The sequence below is a fragment of the Notolepis coatsorum genome (genome assembly GCF_963971535.1).
Source record: "Notolepis coatsorum genome assembly, chromosome: 6".
Classification (NCBI taxonomy): Eukaryota; Metazoa; Chordata; class Actinopteri; order Aulopiformes; family Paralepididae; genus Notolepis; species Notolepis coatsorum.
This window is the reverse complement of record NC_140170.1, coordinates 166,770,013-166,794,435: the sequence shown is the minus strand read 5'-3', so window position 1 is coordinate 166,794,435 and position 24,423 is coordinate 166,770,013. Positions and strand designations below refer to the sequence as shown.

The following is a 24,423-nucleotide window of genomic DNA, read 5'->3' as shown; positions in this document are numbered from 1 at the left end:
ACACACACACACACACACACACACACACACACACACACACACATTCTATTCATTAAAGAAAGTTGATTTAATAAAAAAGAAAGACTCATTTAATCAGATTAATCACTTTATTCAAATTGAGGATTTAGTTTGAGGATATTTATAAAAAATAAATAAATATAAAATATATATTTTGAAAAAAGAAATTATACATTTCTTTTTTATTATTAAAAACGAAGGTTCGAAACGTTCGTTCGAAAAACCCTGACGAAGTTCGAATCCCAAAAACAGGCTTCGGGGACAGCCTTAACACACACACACACACACACACACACACACACACACACACACACACACACACACACACACACACACACACACACACACACACACAACACAAACACAAACACAAACACAAACACACAAAGCACTGGTACATCCACTTCAATGATATTTTTTTTTAATCATCTATTGAAAAATGATTTGATTCCAACAGTTGTTACATTTATAATCAAATACTCATCCGGACCGATGCTCAATACACACTGAATACACACTGAATACACACTGAATACACACTGAGTACACACTGAATACACACTGAATACACACTGAATACACACTGAATACACACTGAGTACACACTGAATACACACTGAATACACACTGAATACACACTGAGTACACACTGAATACACACTGAATACACACTGAATACACACTGAATACACACTGAGTACACACTGAATACACACTGAATACACACTGAATACACACTGAATACACACTGAGTACACACTGAATACACACTGAATACACACTGAGTACACACTGAATACACACTGAATACACACTGAATACACACTGAATACACACTGAATACACACTGAGTACACACTGAATACACACTGAATACACACTGAATACACACTGAGTACACACTGAATACACACTGAATACACACTGAATACACACTGAATACACACTGAATACACACTGCATTGTTGTGTTCTTGTGTACTCTACTCTATTCTACTCTACTCTACTCTACTCTACCTCCTCCGCGCTACTCGACTCGACTCGACTCTACTCGACTCGACTCTACTCGACTCTACTCTACTCGACTCTACTCTACTCTACTCTAACCTCATCCGCTCTAATCTACTCGACTCTAACCTCCTCCGCTCTAATCTACTCGACTCGACTCGACTCGACTCTACTCTACTCTACTCTATTCTACTCTACTCTACTCTACTATACCCTCCTCCACGCTACTCGACTCTACTCTACTCGACTCTACTCCGCTCTAATCTACTCGACTCTAACCTCCTCCGCTCTACTCTACTCTACTCTACTCTACTCTATTCTACTCTACTCTACTCTATTCTACTCTATTCTACCCTACTCTACTCTACTCTACTCTACTCTATTCTACTCTATTCTACTCTACCCTCCTCCGCGCTACTCTACTCTACTCTATTCTACTCTACTCTAATCTACTCTACTCTAACCTCCTCCGCTCTAATCTACTCTACTCTACTCTACTCTACTCTACTCTACTTTACTCTACTCTACACTACTCTATTCTACTCTACTCTACTCTACTCTACTCTACTCTACTCTACTCAACCCTCTTCCGCGCTACTCGACTCTACTCTACTCTACTCCACTCTACTCTATTCTACTCTAGTCTACTCTACTCTACCCTGCTCCGCTCCACTATACTCTACTCTACTCTACTCGACTTGACTCGACTCGACTCGACTCTACTCGACTCTACTCTACTCTACTCTACTCTACTCTACTCTACTCTACTCTACTCTACTCTACTCTACTCTACTCTACTCCTTTCCAACATGTCTTAAACCCCTGGTCTCTTCCCCCTCTTGTCCAGATGCTACTAAGATCACCCTGGCTCCCTCCAACGCCGACATCAACCAGGGTGAGAACGTCACGCTGCAGTGCCACGCATCCCACGACCCCACCATGGACCTGACCTTCACCTGGGCCCTGAACGGAGTGCTGCTGGACCTGGAGGACCCCGCCGGGCCGTACCACCGCGTGGAGGGAGTGAGTGGAAACCAGTGTTCATTTTGTCAACGAAAATTATGACTGTATATGGTCGTCAACGAAGCTTTTCCCCCCGACGACAACGAGACGTGACGTCACGTTAATGTAGATCATGTGACACTAACGTGACTAAATTATTTATGCATGATCGTTGACTGCATCTGAGGAGACAAAAATGTACTTTACAAAAACCATGACGAATTCTCTCTTAATTTATGTTGACTAAAACAAGATGAGACCAAATAATTATAACTTGCTCAGTAGAGTTAGAACGCTCCCAGTCTTAGGGGCTGTGATATTTTGTTAGCACACTTTATGCACATAGAAGTACAGTGGCAGGTTCGCTAAGCTAATGTTGTTAGCCGAATGCTCTGATGGAGGCCGCCATTTTAAGTTTAAAGTGACGTCAGCGATCTACGGTTGTACTCGACGGACAAAAGGGAATGTGTGTGTGACGATTGATTGATTGATTGAAAATTCTATTAACAGATTGCAGAATGGGTACAATACAGTACAGCTCAATACACACAATTGTTAAGGGGATGCAGACCAGAGAAAGACTTTCGTCTTGTTTACATCAGGGTCCCCCATTTTCAATTCATCATAACATATATGACATACATGACATACAGATATACAGTACTGCTACATCTATACATTTATGACATACCATATTTACAAATACAGTAGGGCCTACTGTTTGTGATACAAAAAGAGTCTAAAAAAAGAGAGTATATACATTTGACGAAGAAACTGTAGGTAGGAGGTTGGTAGGTGGGGTGGAGGGGGGGGGGGTTGGGCAGGTGGGGTGGGGGGGGGGGGGGTGAAACTGTATGTGTGTGAAATTTGTACAGTAGGTCCCAGTGAGAATTGCAATCAGTGTGTACTGTGTATTTACACTATCCTATTGTTGCTTTGTTGGTTAAAAAAAGAAAATAATCAATTTAAATCAGAATATGTTCCATTCCATGTCTGACTACTTCTGAATCCATTGACCATGTCAAGGAATGTTTGGTTACTATTGGGCTTCTAGCCTTATACAGAACTTATTGTGAATCAGCTCATAGGGTTTTGGCTAGACTATACTTAAAGGGGAACTATCTTATAAATGGCCTTTTTCAGTGCAAGCCTTGTTTCCTAGCTATGTGGACTTATATTAATATGATCTATGTCTCTAATTCTCATATTGGCGCATTCTTCCAATTCTCCTCTCACAATATTCACCCTCACTGAACTGAGTCATCTGAAAATGTGCTGATTTGTGATGTCAGAGAGACACCGCTGCATGATAATCAGCTGAGTTTCCACACAGTTCCCACTGTGGTTGGAGCCCAGGCTCAAAACGGCTTAAGATCTTGAGGTAGAAAAATGCAGTTTTTGAGTACTTGATTAGAAATACAAAACAATGAATTAAAAAAAAGAAAAATTACAGAGGTGTTCCATAAACCCACAGGAATTGTGTAAAAGTGCCCAAATAGTGAAAGAAATAGTAAAATAGTTCCCCTTTAAAGAATAAATAGAATTGTATTATTTACAATATAAAATGACTATTATTAATTTTTTTACGAAAACTAGACAAAAATGTCATCTGTTTTCTGCCACTAAATCTAGACTAAAACAAAAAAGACAAAATCGAGACTAAAACTGACTACTAAAATGCTCAGACCTGTAGTTGACTAAAACTGACTAAACTAAAAATAAATGAAGGTGACTAAATATGATGAAAACGAAAAAGGAGCATTTGACACATGACTAAGACTAAAACTAAAATTAAAATAGCTGCCAAAATTAACACAGGTGGAAACATGCACTGTGGAATGTACTACTGTAGAGATAAGGGGTGGTTTTGGGGGATGATGGTTTGTAAATACCCAACTCAAAAGATGTTGTGTTTTTCCATAGCGAAAGTATATTTTTTGTATATATATATTTATTTTTTTGATACTTTTAGGGCATTTTGTGCTTTATTGACAGTCAGAGAGAGAAATTGGGTGAAGAGATGGGGGAGGACATGTCCTGGGCCGGATTAAAACCCAGGACGTTGAGATTATGCAACATGTGTCTTAACGTGGTGCGTCACCAGGGCACCCTCAAATATAGAATTCTACCCATCTAAGAATATACTTGCAATGTATTTTTGGTAGGGATGTCCGATATTATCGGCCGATATCGGCAGTAAAATGTGATATCGGAAAATATCGGTATCGGTAAAAAAAAAAAAACAATAACAATATTGTTTTTATTTGTACATTTATTTAACCTTTATTTACCCAGGCAAGCAAGTAAGAACCAATTCTTATTTTATTTATTGTCAAAAGTATGCATGTTGGTTTAATTTAACAAGAGATATGTAATGTTAATTTTTACTTTTTTAATGATCATATTTTGCACAGATAATGCTTACATTTAGAAAGCCTTTTGAATGCATCCAGTGAAATTATTAGTTACCTGAAATTATTCCGTTTTTTTGGGGGGAAACCCTGCATATATCGGTATCGGTTGATATCGGTATCGGAAATTAAGAGTTGGACAATATCGGAATATCGGTATCGGTAAAAAAGCCAATATCGAGCATCCCTAATTTTTGGTACTTCTTATGTACTTCTTCAATGTACATGCTTAGTATGATACGTGCACAGAGAGAGACCAAACTTCAGTGTTTAACCCTTTCACTGCCACACTACAGGGGGTTAACACTTTCACTGTCACACTACAGGGGGTTAACCCTTTCACTGCCACACTACAGGGGGTTAACACTTTCCCTACCACACTACAGGGGGTTAACCCTTTCACTACCACACTACAGAAGGTTAACACTTTCACTACCACACTACAGAAGGTTAACCCTTTAACTACCACACTACAGAATGTTAACCCTTTCACTACCACACTACAGAAGGTTAACACTTTCACTACCACACTACAGAAGGTTAACCCTTTCACTACTACACTACAAAGGGTTAGCACTTTTACTACCACACTACAGAAGCTTAACCTTTCACTACCACACTACAGACAGTTAACCGTCCGTAGTGTGGTAGTGAAAGGGTTAATACACATTTTCAGATACAAAGGAAGCCTATGGCAGGTGTGAATGAACACAAAATAACTATGGAGAAAGAAATCAATAATTCAATGGAGTAATATTGTGTTTAATATTACACCCTCCAATTATAATTGAGAATTGTTAAATATATATATATATATACAGAGTTGCTGTGTACATGTTTAGTCCCGCCCCTGACTCATAATCCCACCTCCCACCTCTGTCGGTGCCCTATCAGAAGGAGACCATAGGTGACCTGCTGATTGTGACTGGCCACCTGAGTCAAGCAGGGATGTACAGCTGTACAGCCCAGACCGTGGTGGACGGTGCCTCCGCTTCAGCCAAACTGGTGGTTCGAGGTAAGACGGGACCCTTCGGAGAGTCACTCTCTTCTGAGTCAGAATCCATCTATTTGTTCTCCAGATACTACAAGGGTGTAGGCCTACAGGAATCTGTCTGTGGTTTTGGAGTAGAGGTGCAGTATATCGACAACCTGTGGTGGAAAGTAACTAAGTATACTTACTCAAGTACTGTACTTAAGTACAATTTTGAGCTACTTGTACTTTACGTGAGTATACAAATGTTAGGGAACTTTATACTTTTACTCCACTACATTTAAAAGGAAATATTGTACTTCTTAGCCTACTCCACTACATTTATCTGAACCCATCAGTTACTAGTTACTTAAGACAAAGATTTTGCATAGAAAACATGGCAAAAATATATGAAGATTATGTATTTTCACAAATCTGAAGCCTGTCAACTTCAAGAGGACATAATCAGGGCAGCATAACTGGACCATGTACCACTTAACGTTACCCTTTAGACGTCAGTGGGTGGAGGTTTGAAAGCTCCCAAGCATTGGAATACACAAACGTCATGTAGAATGCATACTTTTACTTTAGATACTTAAGTACATTCAATTGCAAACACTTCTCTACTTTTACTTAAGTCGAATTTGATTGGAGGACTTTTACTTTTACCGGAGTACTCATTTATCTGGGTATTTCTACTTTTACTTAATTAAGTAAAGGAACTGTGTACTTCTTCTACCACTGTCGGCAACACACAGGACATACTGACACACGTCACAAGGACAGCAGGACCTCACGTAGAGAGTTGAGGACTCAGATTTAATGTAGGAGGTAAATGGCCTGCATGGATATTTCTCACACACTCACACACCGACGATGGAGGCAACTGTGCAATGGAGACAACCACTCTATCTCTGAGTACAGTATATTCAGACAATAACCGTGTCCATAACCCTTTTTATTCTATTTTTATTTTTACTTCTCCACTGTACTATAATTCTGTGACCTGTATGTCTTCTACTACCTGTACCTCCCCTCCCCCATGCTGCTATGATGCCTGAATTTCCCCAAGGGGATCAATAAAGGAATCTTATCTTATCTTCTGTCCCGTTGGCCAGGTCCCCCGGGACCCCCTGGAGGTCTGGTGGTGAAGAACGTGGCAGAGACGTCGGTGGAGCTCCGGTGGAGTCGTGGCTATGACAACCACAGTCCCATCGGCAAATACATCATCATGGGGCGATCGTCACTCTCGTCCGAGTCGAAGAGGATGAGGACAGGTCTCTCTCTCTCTCTGTCCCTCTGTGTGTGTGTGTGTGTGTGTGTGTGTGTGTGTGTGTGTGTGTGTGTGTGTGTGTCTGTGTGTGTGTGTGTGTGTGTGTGTGTGTGTGTGTGTGTGTGTGTGTCTGTGTGTGTGTGTGTGTGTGTGTGTGTGTGTGTGTGTGTGTGTGTGTGTGTGTGTGTGTGTGTGTGTGTGTGTGTGTGTGTGTGTGTGTGTGCTTTCCATGGCAAATGTTAGAGGTATGACAACTCACGTGGCTATGACCACATGATGTCACATTAAACCTGGGAGCCGGCCAGTACAAAAGCAACGCATGGGACCGACCAATTTAGCAAACCGATGTACAGACATCCCAGCTAATATGGGACAATTGGCAATGAAAAGCCTCTAACATATTATCGTTTGCCATTAGCTTGCATTATCACTAACATTAGCTACTAAACATTAAAGCTAATGTCATCTACCAAATGTTACAGCTAACGCTAGCTACTGTTAACGCTAGTTAGCGTTAGCCGCAACCTTTGGTAGCTGACATACGGTACAGCAGCTCTGTTCTGTCTAGCGAATGGTGGCGCTAATGCTAATGCTAACAGTAAAGAGAGGATGTTAGCGGCTTTGCCTAGCGGAGGTAGATTAGGGTGACTGAATGACATCGACAAACGCGGTCATATTTAATACAGTCCCATTGTCTGAATAGGAAAATGCACGAGTGCCCATGTGTGCGCTTATTGAAATGTGTTTATGCATCAAACAAACGAGAACAGCTGGAGAGAGAGACATTTGTAGGGCGTCCAAAATCAATGGCCACGACCTTCCCTCTCATCTGCACCATCTGGATCCAACCCCACTCACCCTGCCAACTTGCTTTTTTTTTTTAAACATCCAACTTAAAGGTTTGAGAGCATTAGGAGTAACGACTACCCAGCTCTGTCTCAGCACCTGCCCTGAGGCTGTGTCAGCCGGGAGGATTTATTATTCCGTGAATCTGACCTTGTGAACGTGCAAGAATGCAGACTTTTAGATTGTGCATGTGTGACCTAATGCACAAGAAGGAATTATGTATCATTGTGTTGAGCAAGTGTGAGCGCTGTTTATCTTTTGTGTTTTTAACCTTGCGCACAATGTGTACAATATGTTTGTCTCAAAGGTGGAGTGAGTGATTCTGGAGAAATCCTTTTGTTTACATACATTAGCATGTGCCAGATTGACCGTCCCTCTCGCTATCCACTGCCCCCACCCCTTCCCCCCTTCCCCCTGTCCTGTGCATGAGTATGAACGCCCCCTGGTGCTGATTGGCTGGAATAGTGTCGCGTGGCTTGGTCCGCACCATTTAGTTTGTTGCCCCTTTACAGAGCCAGGGCTGTGTATGAACACAGGATTTATTTTGGTTAGCTAGCGGACCGTGAGGAGATATTGGCTGAATCTTTCCAAAAAAGTTGAATGGGTTAGAATCGCTGACTGTACCTTTAAGTTAGTGCAAGGTTGATTGTCTTGTTTTTGTTTTTGCTCTGTACGGTACAAGTAAGATTGTGTTTACTGAGTGAGGCTCGTTGTCTTACTGTGTTTTTAGTTCAGATTTCTGGAACCCTAGCGCTATTTCTTATTTACCAATGATGATGTTGATCGATATAGAGTCCTTTCTTGGCACGATCCATGCTGTTCCTCGTACCAGCTCCAGATAGTTAGCCACAAACCAATGCAAAGTCAATGGGGTCGAGCTCCTCTCTGTACAAGCTGACTGAAGGCCTCTGCATGCTACAGAAACTTCAAAGCAACTGAAACACAACATCGACAAAGCAACAGTGTTTTATGCCTTTATGCTTCTGCAACATCGACGCGCAAATTTAGTTGAACTAAAGTTAGTTTAGGTTCGTGTTAACGTTAGATAATGTACAAAATAAACGTATTTCCGGTGATTTTAGACGTCGCTCTTTTATTTTGAAAACCCCAGACCGGAAGTGTTATAGTGTCTGTTGCTAGCAGCTTAACTTTCTGTGCTTTTCGAGCTAACGTTACCGTAACATCATTAGTTTCCAATGGAGAGGACCTCGGCTCACATGCAGCTCAAACTACCTATTGGAATAAATTAATTGATTGATGTTTAACTTGTCCCTGTGTGTGTCCAGTCATTTCGACTAGCAAACGTTGTATTTAACGTTACCTCAGGACGGATACCATTGTATTTACTTGGTTAGCTATGTAGCTAATGTAGATAGCATTTTGAATAGACCCAATGCTAGCTGGCTGGCTACAGCTTTATTTACTAAATTATGGAGGCTTTTTAATCGTCAAGGTAAGAGAGGATTTGTCATGATCAACTGAAGGCGTATGCTATGGAACAATATGTGCTTGGGTTTTCAGAAAAAGGCGAGCTATGTGACGCTAATTATTTAGCGTCAACGCTGGCTACAACAATACTTACTTACTTAGGCCCATCGCTCCCAATGGAGCATAGGCCATCTACGACTTTTCTCCATCCAACACGGCTTTGGGCTGTCCTTTCTGCCTCCCCCCAGGTAGTTCCTTGTCTCTTGAGCTCCGCCTCAGTGTCCCGCCTCCAGGTGTTCTTAGGCCGCCCTCTCTTCCGCTTCCCTTGGGGATTCCAAGTCAGGGCCTGGCGTGTAGTACTGGTAGCCGGTTTCCTCAAAGTGTGGCCTATCCATCCCCACTTTCGTCTCAGGATCTGCTTCTCCACTGGTTCCTGTCTTCCTTTCAGCCATAGTTCCTCATTCTTGATTTTGTTTGGCCACCGGATCCCAAAGATGCGTTTCAGACAGCTGTTTATAAAGGTCTGTATCTTCTGCAATGTTCTTTTCGTCATTCTCCAAGTCTCTGAACCGTAGAGAAGGACAGATTTGACATTTGAATTGAAGAGCCGCACTTTGGTTGTCATGGCGATGTCCTTGGAGGACCAGATGTTCTTCAGAATGATGAATGCTGCTCTGGCTTTGCCTACTCTTGCTGTGACGTCGCCATCTGTGCCGCCCTTCTTATCCAAGATACTGCCTAGGTAAGTGAAGGAGTTGACTTCCTGTATGGATTCATCACCTACTGTGACTGTGTTGTTGGTAGAGGTGTTGATCATCATTAGGTTGGTTTTCTTCCTGTTTATTCTCAACCCAGTCTCAAGGGATGTAGTTGCCAGCTTGGTTGTCTTGTTCTGCATCTGGTTGTAGTTGTGTGACAGGAGAGCCAGGTCATCAGCAAAGTCGAGGTCATCCAGTTGTGTCCATAGGGTCCACTGTATGCCGTTTTTATTTCCTTTTGTGGTGGTCTTCATAATCCAGTCTATGACTAGAAGGAATAGAAAGGGCGATAGGAGGCATCCCTGACGCACACCGGTCTTAACCTCAAAACTCTCTGACAGTTGGCCTGCATGTAAAACTTTGCATGATGTTCCTTGATAGGTGTTTTGAATCAGAGTGATGATTTTCTTTGGGATACCATAATGCCTCAGCAGTTTCCACAGAGTCTCTCTATCCACACTGTCAAAGGCTTTTTCATAGTCTATGAAGTTTATGTATAATGGAGAGTTCCATTCGATGGATTGCTCTATAATGATGCGCAGGGTGGCGATCTGGTCCGTGCAAGATCTGTTGCTCCGGAAGCCTGCCTGCTGGTCTCGAAGCATGGGATCCACAGCAACACTCATTCTGTCCAGTATAATTCTGTTGAGTACTTTTCCCGGTACTGATAGAAGCATTATTCCTCTGTAGTTGTTGCAGTTGGTAAGATCTCCCTTTTTTGGTAGCTTGATGATGATTCCATCTTTCCATTCTTCTGGAATCTTTTCTTCCTCCCAGATCTTGGTGAAGAGGCTATGAAGCATATCTACCGCAGTCTTCAAGTCGGCCTTGATGGCTTCTGCTGGTATTTCATCTGGTCCTGCAGATTTTCCGTCCTTTGTTGAGATAATAGCTTTTTTTATCTCTGCTTTGCTGGGTTTATCACAGTTTATTGGAAGTGTTCTCTCCGCTGGTGTAATGTCCGCTGGCTCTGTCGGGGCTGGTTGGTTCAGTAGTTCTTTGAAATGTTCAGCCCATCTTCTCCGTTGGTCCTCTGTTGTTATAAGTGGGTTTCCCTGTTTGTCTTTTACCGGTTTGTCCGTTTGTTGGAACTTGCCTGCTAACTTCCTAGTGATCATATAGAGGTCTTTCATGTTGCCTTGCCCTGCCGCTGTTTCTGCTTGTTTGGCTAAGTTGTCTATGTGATCTCTTTTATCCTTCTTAATGCTACTCTTCACCTCCTTATTGGCTTGGGTGTATTCTTCCTGTGCCTTTGCTTTTGCTGATCTTGTTTTGCTTGTGTTCAGTATCTCTTTCCTCTCCTTTCTTTCTTTCAGTTTCTGGAGTGTTTCCATTGAGACCCATTCCTTGTGTTTTGTCTTCTTCTTTCCCAATATTTCTTTGCAGGTGTCCAGCCACAACGTCTTTGTGTGCTGCCATTGAGTTTCTATGTCCACATCTGTGTCTTCATCCTGTTCCTGTAGTTGCTGGTACCTGTTGGTAAGGCTGATCTGGAATCTACTCTGTATTTCTTTGTTCCTAAGAAGTCCAACGTCATATCTGGTTCTTGCGCCGGTGGTTGTGGCATACTTCTGTATGCCACAATGGAGGATGTTATTCTCTGCGGGACTAATATTATTCTATGACAGCCCCGCCCCCATTCGCTAACCAACCAATCACTGCTACGCAATATCAACGCAACGGTTGTTTAGGTTAGATTTGGGGGACATGTACGCAACGTCCAAGCAACACAGTCTACAAGACCCTCTAAAACAACCGCGCTGAAATCGCGCCGATGTTGTGTTGCAGTTGCTCTGAAGTTTCTGTAGCATGCAGAGGCCTTGAGTCTCATTGAAATTTCCTCCACAGTGTCACACAAAGTAGATGTCAGTGAGCCTCAGTCAGCTTGTAGAGACAGGAACTCGAGTCGACCCCATTGACTTTGCATTGGTTCGTGGCTAATTACTAACAGCTTGGATTGTGCTGAGAAAGGACCTGGGAAATCGGAACTATCCGCTTAATTTAGACATCTATTGACAAACGAGTATTGAACCGAATGTAATTTAATCAAGTTGAATGGAATTAAAGTGAAGTGTGTGTTTGTGTTCCACCTCATCCAGACCCTCTGAACATCGAGGGCAACGCAGAGTCGGCTCGTGTCATCGGCCTGCTGCCCTGGATGGATTACGAGTTCCAGGTCATCGCCAGCAACATCCTGGGCAGCGGAGAGCCCAGCATGCCCTCCCACACCGTCCGCACGCAGCAAGCAGGTGAGGAGGTCGAAGGTCACCCAAGTCAAAAACGTGTATAGTGTTCTATCCTGAAAGTATACTTTCAGAAAATATGCTAAAGTAAGATTTTTTTTTTGCACACACACACACACACACGCACGCGCACGCACGCACACACACACACACACACACACACACACACGCACACACACACACACACACACACACACACACACACACACACACACACACACACACACACGCACAAACACACACTCCATTTAGTTCTGTCTACCTACATCTAACGCAGGTCAGATATTCAAAAGGAATTTAATGGCTTTTCACTTTTTCACTTTTTCAAAAAATAAGCATGGTTCTTCAATAGCTTTTTTCTATTTAGCAGACTAACTAGAGGATTATATTATTGAGATATTATAATAATATAATTTAACCCTTATGCCCCCCTAACGATGTAGCAGAGTTGTCACCTTAGTGCATGAAAAGATTGCATCACGTTCAAGGTCATAAAAAACTTAATTTGTAATATTTCGTTCCAATTCTTTTTTTATGAATACCACTATGAACCTAACTCAACATATCTATCAAAGATTCCAAATATTTCCGTTTGCAGGGTTATGGTTAGGGTTAGGGTTAGGGTTAGGGTTGGGGTTAGGGTTAGGGTTAGGGTTGGGGTTAGGGTTAGGGTTGGGGTTAGGGTTAGGTTAGGGGACTGTTGAGCAAGTGTTGGGGTGGGCACGGACACAGGGATGAGATTTTACCTTCTCCTAATCTTTCTGTCTGGGTAACCCTAACCCTAACCCTCACCCTCACCCTAACCCTAATGGGAAGAAAAAAAACACCAAGGTTTTTGCCAGGCTAAAGCGTATAACTTTTTTTTAGAGGTATTCTAATGATTATCCTTTTATATATTGAATATATATCACAGATGACCAATCTGACCCAATTTCATGACATAATAATCAACACAGCCATCGTTGTACACAGAAATACAAATACATATAGGCAAAAAACACAAAATAGTCGCTAAGGTGGCAGAAGGGTTAAACAAAAGACAAAGACACAGATAGGGTCAGGGACATTACCACTAACACTAGAGGTCGGCAGGTTTAATGCCACCCCAGAGGAGGACAGACTTTGTTTGGTTTGTGAGCTACTGTAGGTGGAATTGAGAATGAGGTTCACTTTTTAGTTTACTGTCCTGTCTACGAGGACGTAAGGGATGAAGTCTTTAGTAAAATGTCTTCTGGTAATGTTGACTTTCTTGAGCAGGATGAATATGAAAAACTAGAGTTGTAGGAAGGGAACTTTTTTTGTAGCAGATTTTATTTGCCAAGCTCGGGAAAGAAGGCAGAATACTTTGTTTGATACTTTTTTTAATGAAATGTAATGTGTAATATAATAATGGAACACTGCGATAGTATTTCTGGTGTCTTATAAAGCCATGAGAGTTCAGCACTTTGTGTGCATGACACGGAAACAAAATAACCAAGAAATCAATCAATCAATCAATCAATCAATCAATCAATCAATCATGTCCCCCAGTTCCAACCGTGGCCCCCAGCGGACTGGGAGGAGGAGGAGGGGACCGCAACGAATTGATCGTCACCTGGACTGTGAGTGTATCGCCTGAAGGAGTGTGTGTGTGCGTGTGTGTGTGTGTGTGTGTGTGTGTGTGTGTGTGTGTGTGTGTGTGTGTGTGTGTGTGTGTGTGTGTGTGTGTGTGTGTGTGTGTGTGTGTGTGTGTGTGTGTGTGTGTGTGTGTGTGTGTGTGTGTGTGTGTGTGTGTGTGTGTGTGTGTGTGTGTGTGTGTGTGTGTGTGAGTGTCTGTGTCTGTGTCTGTGTCTGTGTGTGTGTTACTCCGAACCTGTTTGTACGTCACATCTGTCCAACTCGAGGTGAAGCAGGCCGAATATGGCCCACCTTAAAGGGTGTAAAGTACTTGAGTAATTGTACTTCGTTACAATACTTAAGTACTGTATACTTGTACTTTTACTCAATTACATTTCAGAGAAAAAAAACATTACACTCCTTACATTTAAAATGCAGACCTACAAAGTACAAATCTCGCAGGTCCAACCATTTTAATTTGTATATTTGTTTCTCTGGCCGAACTAACGTTAACGTTATTAATCCTGCGGCCGCACTTTATTTAAAAACAGCCAAACAAATCCCCATAAATGGAAGATTAACCCACCCATACCCATGCTGATTAATCCTTGTGCAAGACTAGAAAGCAGGGATCTTTGATTAAACACCTGCTATCAGAAGAATAGACAGTCAGAGTGACAAGCTACAGAAGATGGCCACAAACGATAGTACGAGTGATGAAGAGGACGAAACGGAACATTTCATTGCCCCGGAATAAAACAAAGTTTTTACTTTTACTTTTTAGTACTTAAGTACATTTAAAAGAAGAAACTTTTACTCAAGTGTGTTTTTAGCCAGATACTCTGACTTTTACTTGAGTACGATTTTGAGACGGTACCCATACTTTCACTGAAGTATATTTTCTGGGTACTTTTTACACCCCCACCTTGTATTTCCAGGTGGCTCGCAGACTGATTTGCGTATTAATTCAAATCAATTAGTTAATGTCTCCCATCAAGTCGCTGCTTCTCCTTGCCCACGATTCAACCGTGATACAAATCAAACGCACCTCACCGTGGCTCACCGTGTGAATAGAAATGCATCACACCTGCTTCCATGGGTCACAGGAGGAGCACCCGGTGTTTAGAGGACAGTGGCTCAGGAGGTAGAGAGCGGTCGTCTGGCAATCGGAAGGTTCCCGGTTTGATTCCCGCTCCTCCCGGGCAGCATGTCGAAGTGTCCTTGAGCAAGACACCTAACCCCTAACTGCTCCCGATGAGCAGGTTGGCACCTTGCATGGTTGCGTCTGCTGTCGGTGTGAGTGAATGTGTGAGTCAATGGGTGAGTCAATGTGTGAATGTGAGGATAGGAAAATTGTAAAACGTTTTGGATAAAAGCGCTATATACTGTAAATGCACCATTTACCATTTCAAATCAAATCAAATTTAAACACACGTTAATGTCCCCATGGGCCGGACACGTCTTCTTTAAACAAGTCAAGAAGAAACATCACAATAAATCAAGAACAAAACAAAAACACCATAAAGTCCAAAGAATTTAAAATAAATAAAATAAATGCAACACTCCCAGACAAGTAAGGAAAAACTCACTAAAACCTAGCAATCGGAAAAAATGCACCACAGGCAATGTGGAGGAGAGAAACCTTAGAAGGGCCGTTCAAGGGGGGATCTCCCTTCTTAGATGTCGGTGATAGTAGTGTTGCAATAAAACAGGTGAAACAGTTGGTAAGCATGCACTCATAAGTGTAATGAAACACAGATAAGTGCATGCAATAGCAACAAATACCAAAATCATTAAAAAAAAATAATACATGTAGTGAGCATATGCATGCATGGTGACAGTAGAATCAAAGTATATGAGAAAATTGTGAAATTAAGTATTAGATAGAACTACTGCAAGCGTATGTATACAGGATGAGATACAAGACAATAGCTCAGGGCCGTATGCCCCGGGGGGCAGGAGTAACCACTCAGAATTGGTCAGGGCAGAGCAGAGAAAAGAAGACATGGGAGCAAATAGACATGCTAACTAAACTAGACAGATTAATCTCAGTCCCTGACCAGGTGAGATCATGGTAGGTATATGGGTCTTAATCAGGGATTTAAAAGCTTCGACAGAGCAGGCGCCCCTGACAACGGCAGGTAATTTGTTCCACATGTAGGGAGCACGGTAGACAAAGGCTTTGCGGCCGGCGGATTTCTTTTTAACCCTAGGAATCGATAGAAGCCCCGCATTTTCTGAGCGCAGAGCACGAGTGGGCGAGTATCGAGAGATGAGATCAGATAGATAGAGCGGTGCAAGCCCATTAAAAATGTTGTAGGTGAGGAGTAGCACTTTAAAGTCAGATCTGGCTTGAATAGGAAGCCAGTTTAAGGCGGACAAAACTGGTGTGATGTGATCAAATGTTCTAGTTTTAGTTGATGCTTGAATTAGGTAGGCCTGAAAAAAAGTGCATTACAGTAGTCTAGACGTGATGAGACAAAAGCATGAATTAGGGTTTCAGCATCAGCCAGAGTTAAAATGGGGCGATTTTTTGCGATATTACGAAGATGGAAGAAGGCAATTTTGGTGATATTTTTTATATGTGCATTAAATGAGAGGGAGGAATAAAAAATTACTCAGAGGTTTTTTATGGTGGAGCTCTGAGATACATGACAAGTATCAAAGTTAAGGGAGATGTCCTCAAACAGGCCTCTGTGGTTTGGGGGGCCAACAATTAACATCTCAGTTGTATCTGCATTAAGGAGTAGAACGTTTTGCGACATCCACTTTTTAATGGCAAGCAGGCAAGCCTCAAGATTTTGTAATTGGGAGGAATGGTTTGGCTTAATAGGTATATATAATTGGGTGTCATCAGCGTAAAAATTAAGGTTTATGCCAAATTTGCATATGATATTGCCAAGGGGTAGCATGTAAATCAAAAATAGCAAAGGGCCCAGAACAGAGCCTTGTGGGACACCGCATTGCACTGGGAGGGTCTCAGATGTTAAATCATTATAGACCACGCAGTGTGTTCTATCAGTTAAATAATATTTAAACCAAGCGAGTGCGTGACCCCGAATGCCAACATGATTCTCGAGCCGACTTAGAAGAATCGAATGATCGATAGTGTCAAAGGCTGCACTGAGATCAAGCAATAAGAGCACAGAAGTTAGGTGTCGAGAGAGAGCAGTAAGTCATTTATTTGTGACTTTGGTAACCGCCGTTTCGGTGGAGTGTAAGGCTCTAAAGCCAGATTGAAAAGATTCATTAGGATTATTGTTTGATAGGTGGTCAGTAAGTTGCGTTGCGACAATCCGTTCTAATATTTTGGATAGGAACGGAAGATTGGAGATGGATCTGTAGTTTTTCAAGATTAGAGGGTCGAGGTTCGGTTTTTTAAGTAGTGGTTTAATGACGACTGATTTAAAGGCCAGGGGCACCACACCAGTAGATAAAGAGGTGTTGAAGATATTGAGTAGGGCAGAGCCTAGAGTTGGGAAGAGTTGGTACCTTCAGTTGTACCACGATGTTTGAACAGAAAGTGCTACAACTCAAACGTGTGATGTCATCGTGTATAAAGTCTGAAGCGGCTCCAAAGATGACACTGAGAGCACCCAAGGGAATGTTTCAGAACTGAGAGCCTTCATTTTGGCGTGGCTCAACAAAAGCAGTCATTTGTTGTTTGTGGATCAACTCCAAGACTTTTTGCTTGATGGCGTCACAAGTTTGAGTCTCACTTCTCTCGTTTCTGGCTTCGGGGAAGAGAGTAGCTCATGTTCATAATATGACTTGAACCTAAGCCACGGAAATAACACGCATGGGGCGGTGTTCCCCTTCCACTCACACGCGTTACTCAGCCTACAGTATTCGATTAGATTGCATTACATTAGATTACATTACATTACATTAGATTACATTACATTTTACATTACATTACATTACATTAGATTACATTACATTAGATTACATTACATTACATTAGTTTACATTAGATTACATTAGATTAGATTAGATTCAAATCTACTGTCATCATACAGCACAAGTACAGTACAACGAAAATAAGTTGTACAAGAGTGCAAATGTAGCAGTAAAGTGAAGAGAATAAATAGAATTGAATTTTGAATTGAAAACCTTTATTTATCCCCCTAGGGAGACTCAGGTGTCCATCACAGCATCAACAGCATTAGTACATGTTAAAAAAAACAAAAGACAAAATAAATACAGCTAAAAATAGAGCTAAAAAAGCGGTGAAGGAGAGAAAATGTCATAAATGTCAGGTTGTTATTGTTCATATAGCAGATCACCTAATCTGGGGCGGTATATATATATATATACTAGGGGTGTAACGGTACACAGAAGCCACGGTTCGGTACGTACCTCGGTATCGGGGTCACGGTTCGGTACGAGTTCGGTACAACAGAAACACAATATTTATTATTATTATTATTAATATAATATTTATTATTATTATTATTTTTTTTTTATTATTATTATATGTATGATAAGTATTATAATTATTATTATTAAATAGAATAATTTTCTATAGGAAAAGTATGTTTATTTTTTTTATTTGATCAGCTGTGCCTGTGAGTCCGGCCTGGGGCTGCGGCACTGCAGATTTACCCTACTCAAGTCCGGCGGGGGAGAATGTTGGTGTGTTTGTTGGTGTGTTTCTTTCCATTAGTTTCATTTGGTTAACATTATTGGGCGAACAAGAAAATGACAGAAAACTGTAAAATTGTAATGACCCTGCAGCTGTTCCAATGTAAATGTGCCTTTCTCCGTGCACTTTCGCCCGCTCTGAAGTCGGACTCGGTGTGCCCGGCCGCGTAAAGATTTTCCCTAACGCACTTTCAGTTTCGGGGGTTCCGCGATCTGATTGGCCACTGACGTTTCTCTCAGCGCCAATCGCGTTACGCCTAGTTCTATCACTGGTTAAGCTTGGCGACTTTTTCGAAGTTGGTTAAGGTTAGAGTTTGGTTTAGGGCAGGACGATAGACCACCAGCCCTGATTCCAACCTCTAACCTTAACCAACTTCGAAAGAGCCGCCAAGCTTAACCAGTGATAGAACTAGGCGTTAGCTAGCTAGCAGGCTGTTAGCGGCAGAACTAGGCATAACGCGATTGGCGCTGAGAGAAACGTCAGTGGCCAATCAGATCGCGGAACCCGAACGCGGAACTGAAAGTGCGTTAGGGAAAATCTTTACGCTGCCCGGCCACGCGCGGTGTTCTCGCACGGACCTCGCAAGTGCCTGCATGTGCGACTGGTGTGTTTGCGCTGTGAGGCGTATTTCTTCGTATGGCTGCACGTACCGCACCGTGACGGCCGTACCGTAAATTCGCGGGACGAATACACGTACCGCTACACCCCTAATACATACCATACCATATATTATGGTATATATACAGCATATATACAGCATTATTGTACATAAGATAAGATAAGATGATCCTTTATTGATCCCCTTGGGGAAATGCGGGTGTCAAATACAGGGTGGGGGGGGGGATACAGGGTGGGGGATGCATAGCTTCACAGTCCTATACAGTCCAGTATCGTATACACTATAGATACACTTAAAGTATAGATACAAATACAACATAATATAAAAAGTACAAACACAAGATAGTCCGGTGATGAGAGTCCAGTGATATGAGTCTCTAGTGCAAAATACAAGATAGTCAGTACGGTGATGTGAGTCTCTAGTTCTCAAGTCCCGAGTTCTGACAGTGATAGTTCTGGCAGCAGATCCGGCCGCCCGAGCCCTTTGTTGTAGAGCCTGATGGCTGCCGGTATAAAGGACCGGCCCAGGCGGTTTGTGGTGTGCTATCATACAGAGCTATGGGCTATTTTGTTTTTCCTTGACGAAGTTCAAAGCGTGTTTTCTCCCAAACCGCAGCCCATGGCCAGGGAGTACCAGAACGGAGACGGCTTCGGCTACATCCTGGCCTTCAGGAAGCAGGAGGCCGACAGCTGGAGGGCGGTGCGCATCCCCCACGTGGAGTCGTCCCGCTACGTGTACTCCAACCAGAGCCTGTCGCCCTACTGCCCCTTCCAGGTCAAGATCAAGGCGTACAACCGCAACGGAGAGGGCCCGTTCAGCCAGCACGCCACGGTGCACACCGCAGAGGAGGGTGAGTCCGTGGGTTAGACTTCCGGCTGTTAGCCTAGAGGGGGTCGGGACGCTAATGACGCCACGTGCACGCGCGCTTCCGGGCGCATGCGCATAAATGTTCCCTCGCATAAGGACAGACGAAAGACAGTGCCTAATTGCCTCTACGAATGGAATGTAACACCTGACGACCGGCGCTATTGATATGCAAGGTAGCCAGGTGGGTACTGCGAGTTGGCGCATCAGTCGAGTGCAGCGCATCCCTGTGTGCACTCGTGCACATCCGTGCATGTGCGTGCACGCGCTTCTGCTCACAACTTTGGTTGCAAGGCGTGCAACCCCGTCCCATGAGCAACGCATCACTGGTCGGGACCTTGTTTGTGTTTGTGTGTGTGTGTGTGTGTTTTGCTTTTCTCTTCTGATATCATTGAATATTTAAAGACGCATTTCACAAAATATTTTCCTTAAAAGTGCTATAGAGAACATTCAGCCACTAGATGTCGTACTAGAGCATCATCATGTCCAATCAGGTGCATTCCGTGGGGCAATGGGAAGGGGATACATGCCTGCAACAGGTACCTGTAAACAACTACATTCATTTTGGACCCCCAATTTTTCAATAATCAATGATTAATACTTAATAGTAATATAGAAATATATTTGAATGATTACTCTACATTCAAATGTTATCTACACAGCACCTTTAAGGACGCATTTCACCAACTTTTAACCTTAAACATATCATTCTGTTGTGATAATCTGACCATAAAACCGACCAAAGTCTTCCGTGTCTCGTGGATTTGGATTTGTTTTCAATTCCTAGTTCGTCAGGTGGGCTGTTAACCCTTTCACTACCACACTACAGTAGGTTAACCTTTTCACTACCACACACAAGTGAAAGGTTAACCTTCTGTAGTGTGGCAGTGGAAGCGTTAACCGTCTGTAGTGTGGTAGTGAAAGGGTTAACCTTATATAGTGTGGTAGTGAAAGGGTTAACCTTCTATAGTGGCGTAGTAAAAGGGTTAACATTATAGTGTGGTAGTGAAAGGGTTAATGTTGTATTCAGGTGAAGTAGCCTGTGAGGTGTTTGATACAGGACCATGTGTTTACCTGCAATGTCCAGTATCACCACAGGAGGGCAGCCACGCCACAGAGTAGAAAGACCGCAGCCATTGCTTATTTCATGTTCCAAAACATTCTTTGTAATGAATAATATAATCATATTATACAGGCGTTCTTTAAAACACTCACAACACAGTGTTTTTAGTTTTTTTAGCCAAGATTTGTTTTGGCACTTGAGCCTGATCACTTGATCACTTCAAGTTCAAGGTCAAGTTTTGTTTTATTTGTCACATAAAGTACATGCACATTACAGTGAAATGCTTGGTTCTGTATGAGCCTCTGAGAATGTGCTTCATACCTGGTTTAATAAACACCTGACTACTGACCCCCCTCACCCTCAACCTGACCCCTGACCACTGACCCCGACCCTTGTCTCTACAGAACCCACTGTGGCGCCCTCCAGTATCAACTCCACAGTGCTGACGGCGTTTGATATCCAGGTGTCGTGGGAACCTGTCCAGCAGCTGAGCGCCAACGGCATCCTCAGAGGTTACGAGGTCAGGACCAACCATCTGTGTCTAATGTTCCTGCATGAATAAACACCCCCTTTCCCTCAAGCCACAGGTCAGCGGTGGACAAAGTAGACAAGGTACAGTATAGTAGAAATAGAACAATACTCAAGTAAACATCCTCCATTGAAACATACTGGATGTAGTTTCTCAAGTACCTCCTGGACTGTATGGAGTTCCTGATTTTCCATACAGTGTTCAGTTCTTGATGCACTGATGTCTAAAGGTTATGGTAAAATAGTTGCTGCTTCAGTTATCCTGCCTCTGGGTCCTGGTCTGGTCTGGTCTGGTCTGGTCTGGTCTGGTCTGGTCTGGTCTGGTCTGGTCTGGTCTGGTCTGGTCTGGTCTGGTCTGGTCTGGTCTGGTCTGGTCTGGTCTGGTCTGAGTTTGGGTTCTGGGTCTGAGTCTGGGTCTGGGTTTGTTCTGGGTCTGAGAGAGCAGAGTTCTGAGCTAGATGGTATTTTTAGTTTTATCAAATAAAGAGCAAATAAAGTGCAGTCGCTTTTAAACCATAGTCTAGCTAGTTAGCACCAGTTGACCTCATGCTGACCTGTCATAACCGCATTACTTTCATGAGGCGTATGAAATAAGCCCAGTGCAAACGTACCTCATCAGCTTTTAATGTTTTATCCCTTGACTAATAAATATTTTTATTGATTTATTAGCACCATGCTGGCACCAGTCATCAGCATGCTCAGACGCATGGGGCTGGTTGAGCTTTGAGTTATCGTTGCCCCTGGTGATGAAAATGCAAGACTATGATCTCAGGAGAGAGTCATTAAAACAGTTTTTATGCCAAGTCAACCGGAGGCCAACATCTAATTGGCCAAAAACAACAACTCCCTGCATCAATAACCAATCGGATGTTTTTGCCGGGGTCACATTGGAAGACTAATCGCGTTCCTCGTCAAATTCAGCTTGAAGCTGCTGGTGCCTCTGGGAGTCTGTGGAAAACCTGTGTTGGGCTTGAAAAGTGATGGAGTTTAGCTCTATTTCTGCTGAGCAGGTAAACTCACTCTCGTTAATTGCTCCGAAATTGCCGATGGCAGCTTTAAGCTCTACTTGTTGTGGATTCATCAAGTTGTTAGTTGTTGATATTAAAGAGTTTTTAAGTATGTAGGAAGGAACACATTTCAGCTGATGTGTATGATGCAGATTCCATATTGAAGTCCCTGCTTTGAGACATCATGGTTCTGGTCTATGTAAGGGATAATGTATAGCTACGAGGTCATTGTCGCAAAATAATTGACCGACACAGAGTTTAAAACACCGAGCCGCCTCGGCGAGGTGTTTTAAACGTCAGTGAAGGTCAATTATTTTGCGACAATGATCGAGTATAGCTATACATTATCCCGCTTATTACATGGCTAACTTACTAACAATATACCTAATTCATTTTACATCGACTCGCAACACTGGTTCTGGCTCCGCTCGTCGCTCCGCCCTGTCATCGCTGGCAGCTTCCCCAGCAGCCGGCAGTGTCTGATTGCACTGATGTCAGTGGGCTTGATTGCGAACAGCTGCGCACAGCGGTCATTATTGTTCCACAGAGGTCCGTTATCGGGTAATATCGGACCTCTGACGCGCGCTGTTGACCAATCACAAGCAAGCATTTCGGCGAATGTGAAAACGCCATGTAATAATTATTTTTAATACACAGGCCGTATAGTAGTACGAGTGATTTGTGAAATGGGAGTTTGTGAGTTGGGAATCTGTAATCTGATTCTAAAGAATTGGTACCAGTCATACACTACTGTAAAACATTTTTATTTAAAAACACAGTATTCAGATTACAGACACTGTCTTTACAGTAAATCTAGTAAATGGTGCATTTATATATTCGAACCAGGAACCTTCCGATTACCAGACCACTGCTCTACCTCCTGAGCCACTTAGTACATTTAAGAGAAAAAGGCATTTTGAATATGAATACTATGGACAAACATCATTTCAAATCAAATAAAAAATCCAATCAAATTAATTTGTAAAGCCCGCAATCACAAGTTAATGTCCCCATGGGCTGGACAAGTCTTCTTTAAAAAAGTGAAGAAGAAACATCACAATAAATCAAGAACAAAAAACCCACCATGAAATCCAAAATAAATGTAAAATAAATAAACACCCCCAGACATACCCCAGCGAAGGTAAGGAAAAACCTAGCAATAGGAAAAAAGCACCACAGGCAATGTGGAGGAGAGAAACCTTAGAAGGGCCGTTCAAGGGGGGAATCCCCCTGCTTGGATATGGGTGAGAGTAGTGTTGCTATGGATGATCGATGGGTGGAGAATAAAACAGGCAAAATAGTTGGTATGCATGTACATATATACGTGTAATAAAACACAAATATGTACATGCAATAGCAACTGGGGTACTGTGGCCTTGGGGAAACGCTGTTTGGGGCAACACAACACAGACACTGTATTTATGGGTCAAAACACCATGTTTATTGTCCATAGGGAGAGAGAAGAGTGTTAGAGGGGGTTGCCTGGCCCATGGTGAACCCCTAGGTATTCCGTGAGGGAAAGTGGGTGGGCAGCCTGTCCACTCCAGGCATGTTGTCCCAGCGGTCGTCACGCTGTGGGCAGCCGTAAGTCTTCTCCGTCTCTAGGGCAAAAGGACATATGTGTGAGCTCTCGGTTGAGGTGAGTCAGACTAACCTCCCCATGTGCTGTCAGAAGCCTCATTTTGTGTAGCTGCTGACGAGGCCTGATGAGTTCCTGGTGTGGGTGATTCACCAGCTGTGGGTGCTGATTGCCATGCTGCCTGTTTCTCCCAGCTCTCTGCTGTGGGGCTCCATGGCCTGGTGAATCCCTCATCACAGGTACATAGGGCTGACCCCTATTAATCGATTAGTCGACTAATCGGTCGAAAGGAGCCGTAGTCGACTGGCCAACCTCTTAGTCGAATATAATAAAAAAAAAAAAAAAAAAAAAAAAAAAATTATCATTCTTTCCAAAAGAAAAGAGGCCTAGAAGCGTGGCTAACGCAAATGGCACGCATACCAGAGGCTAACTGCCTACGAAAACAGGCACAGAGGCACTGAAAGAGGATTTCACCCATCTAATGAACACACTAGACTAGACAAATATCAAGATGTATCCATCAGTGGACCAATTGCATGCTTTTGCAGAGGACAAGAAGCCTTCAG

At 42.8% G+C, this 24,423-nt stretch overlaps 1 protein-coding gene across 1 annotated transcript in view; it reads left to right on the top strand.

Annotated features, from left to right (window-relative positions):
• cntn2 (contactin 2) overlaps positions 1-24,423 on the top strand; it is a gene marked incomplete at both ends in the record, with an annotated part of 101,486 nt that overhangs the window by 58,203 nt on the left and 18,860 nt on the right. Inside the window, 7 exon segments of the mRNA XM_084315813.1 lie at positions 1,873-2,048; positions 5,333-5,453; positions 6,527-6,685; positions 11,813-11,962; positions 13,487-13,557; positions 19,432-19,666; positions 21,148-21,263. Of these exon segments, the coding sequence (XP_084171939.1) occupies positions 1,873-2,048; positions 5,333-5,453; positions 6,527-6,685; positions 11,813-11,962; positions 13,487-13,557; positions 19,432-19,666; positions 21,148-21,263 (1,028 nt within the window).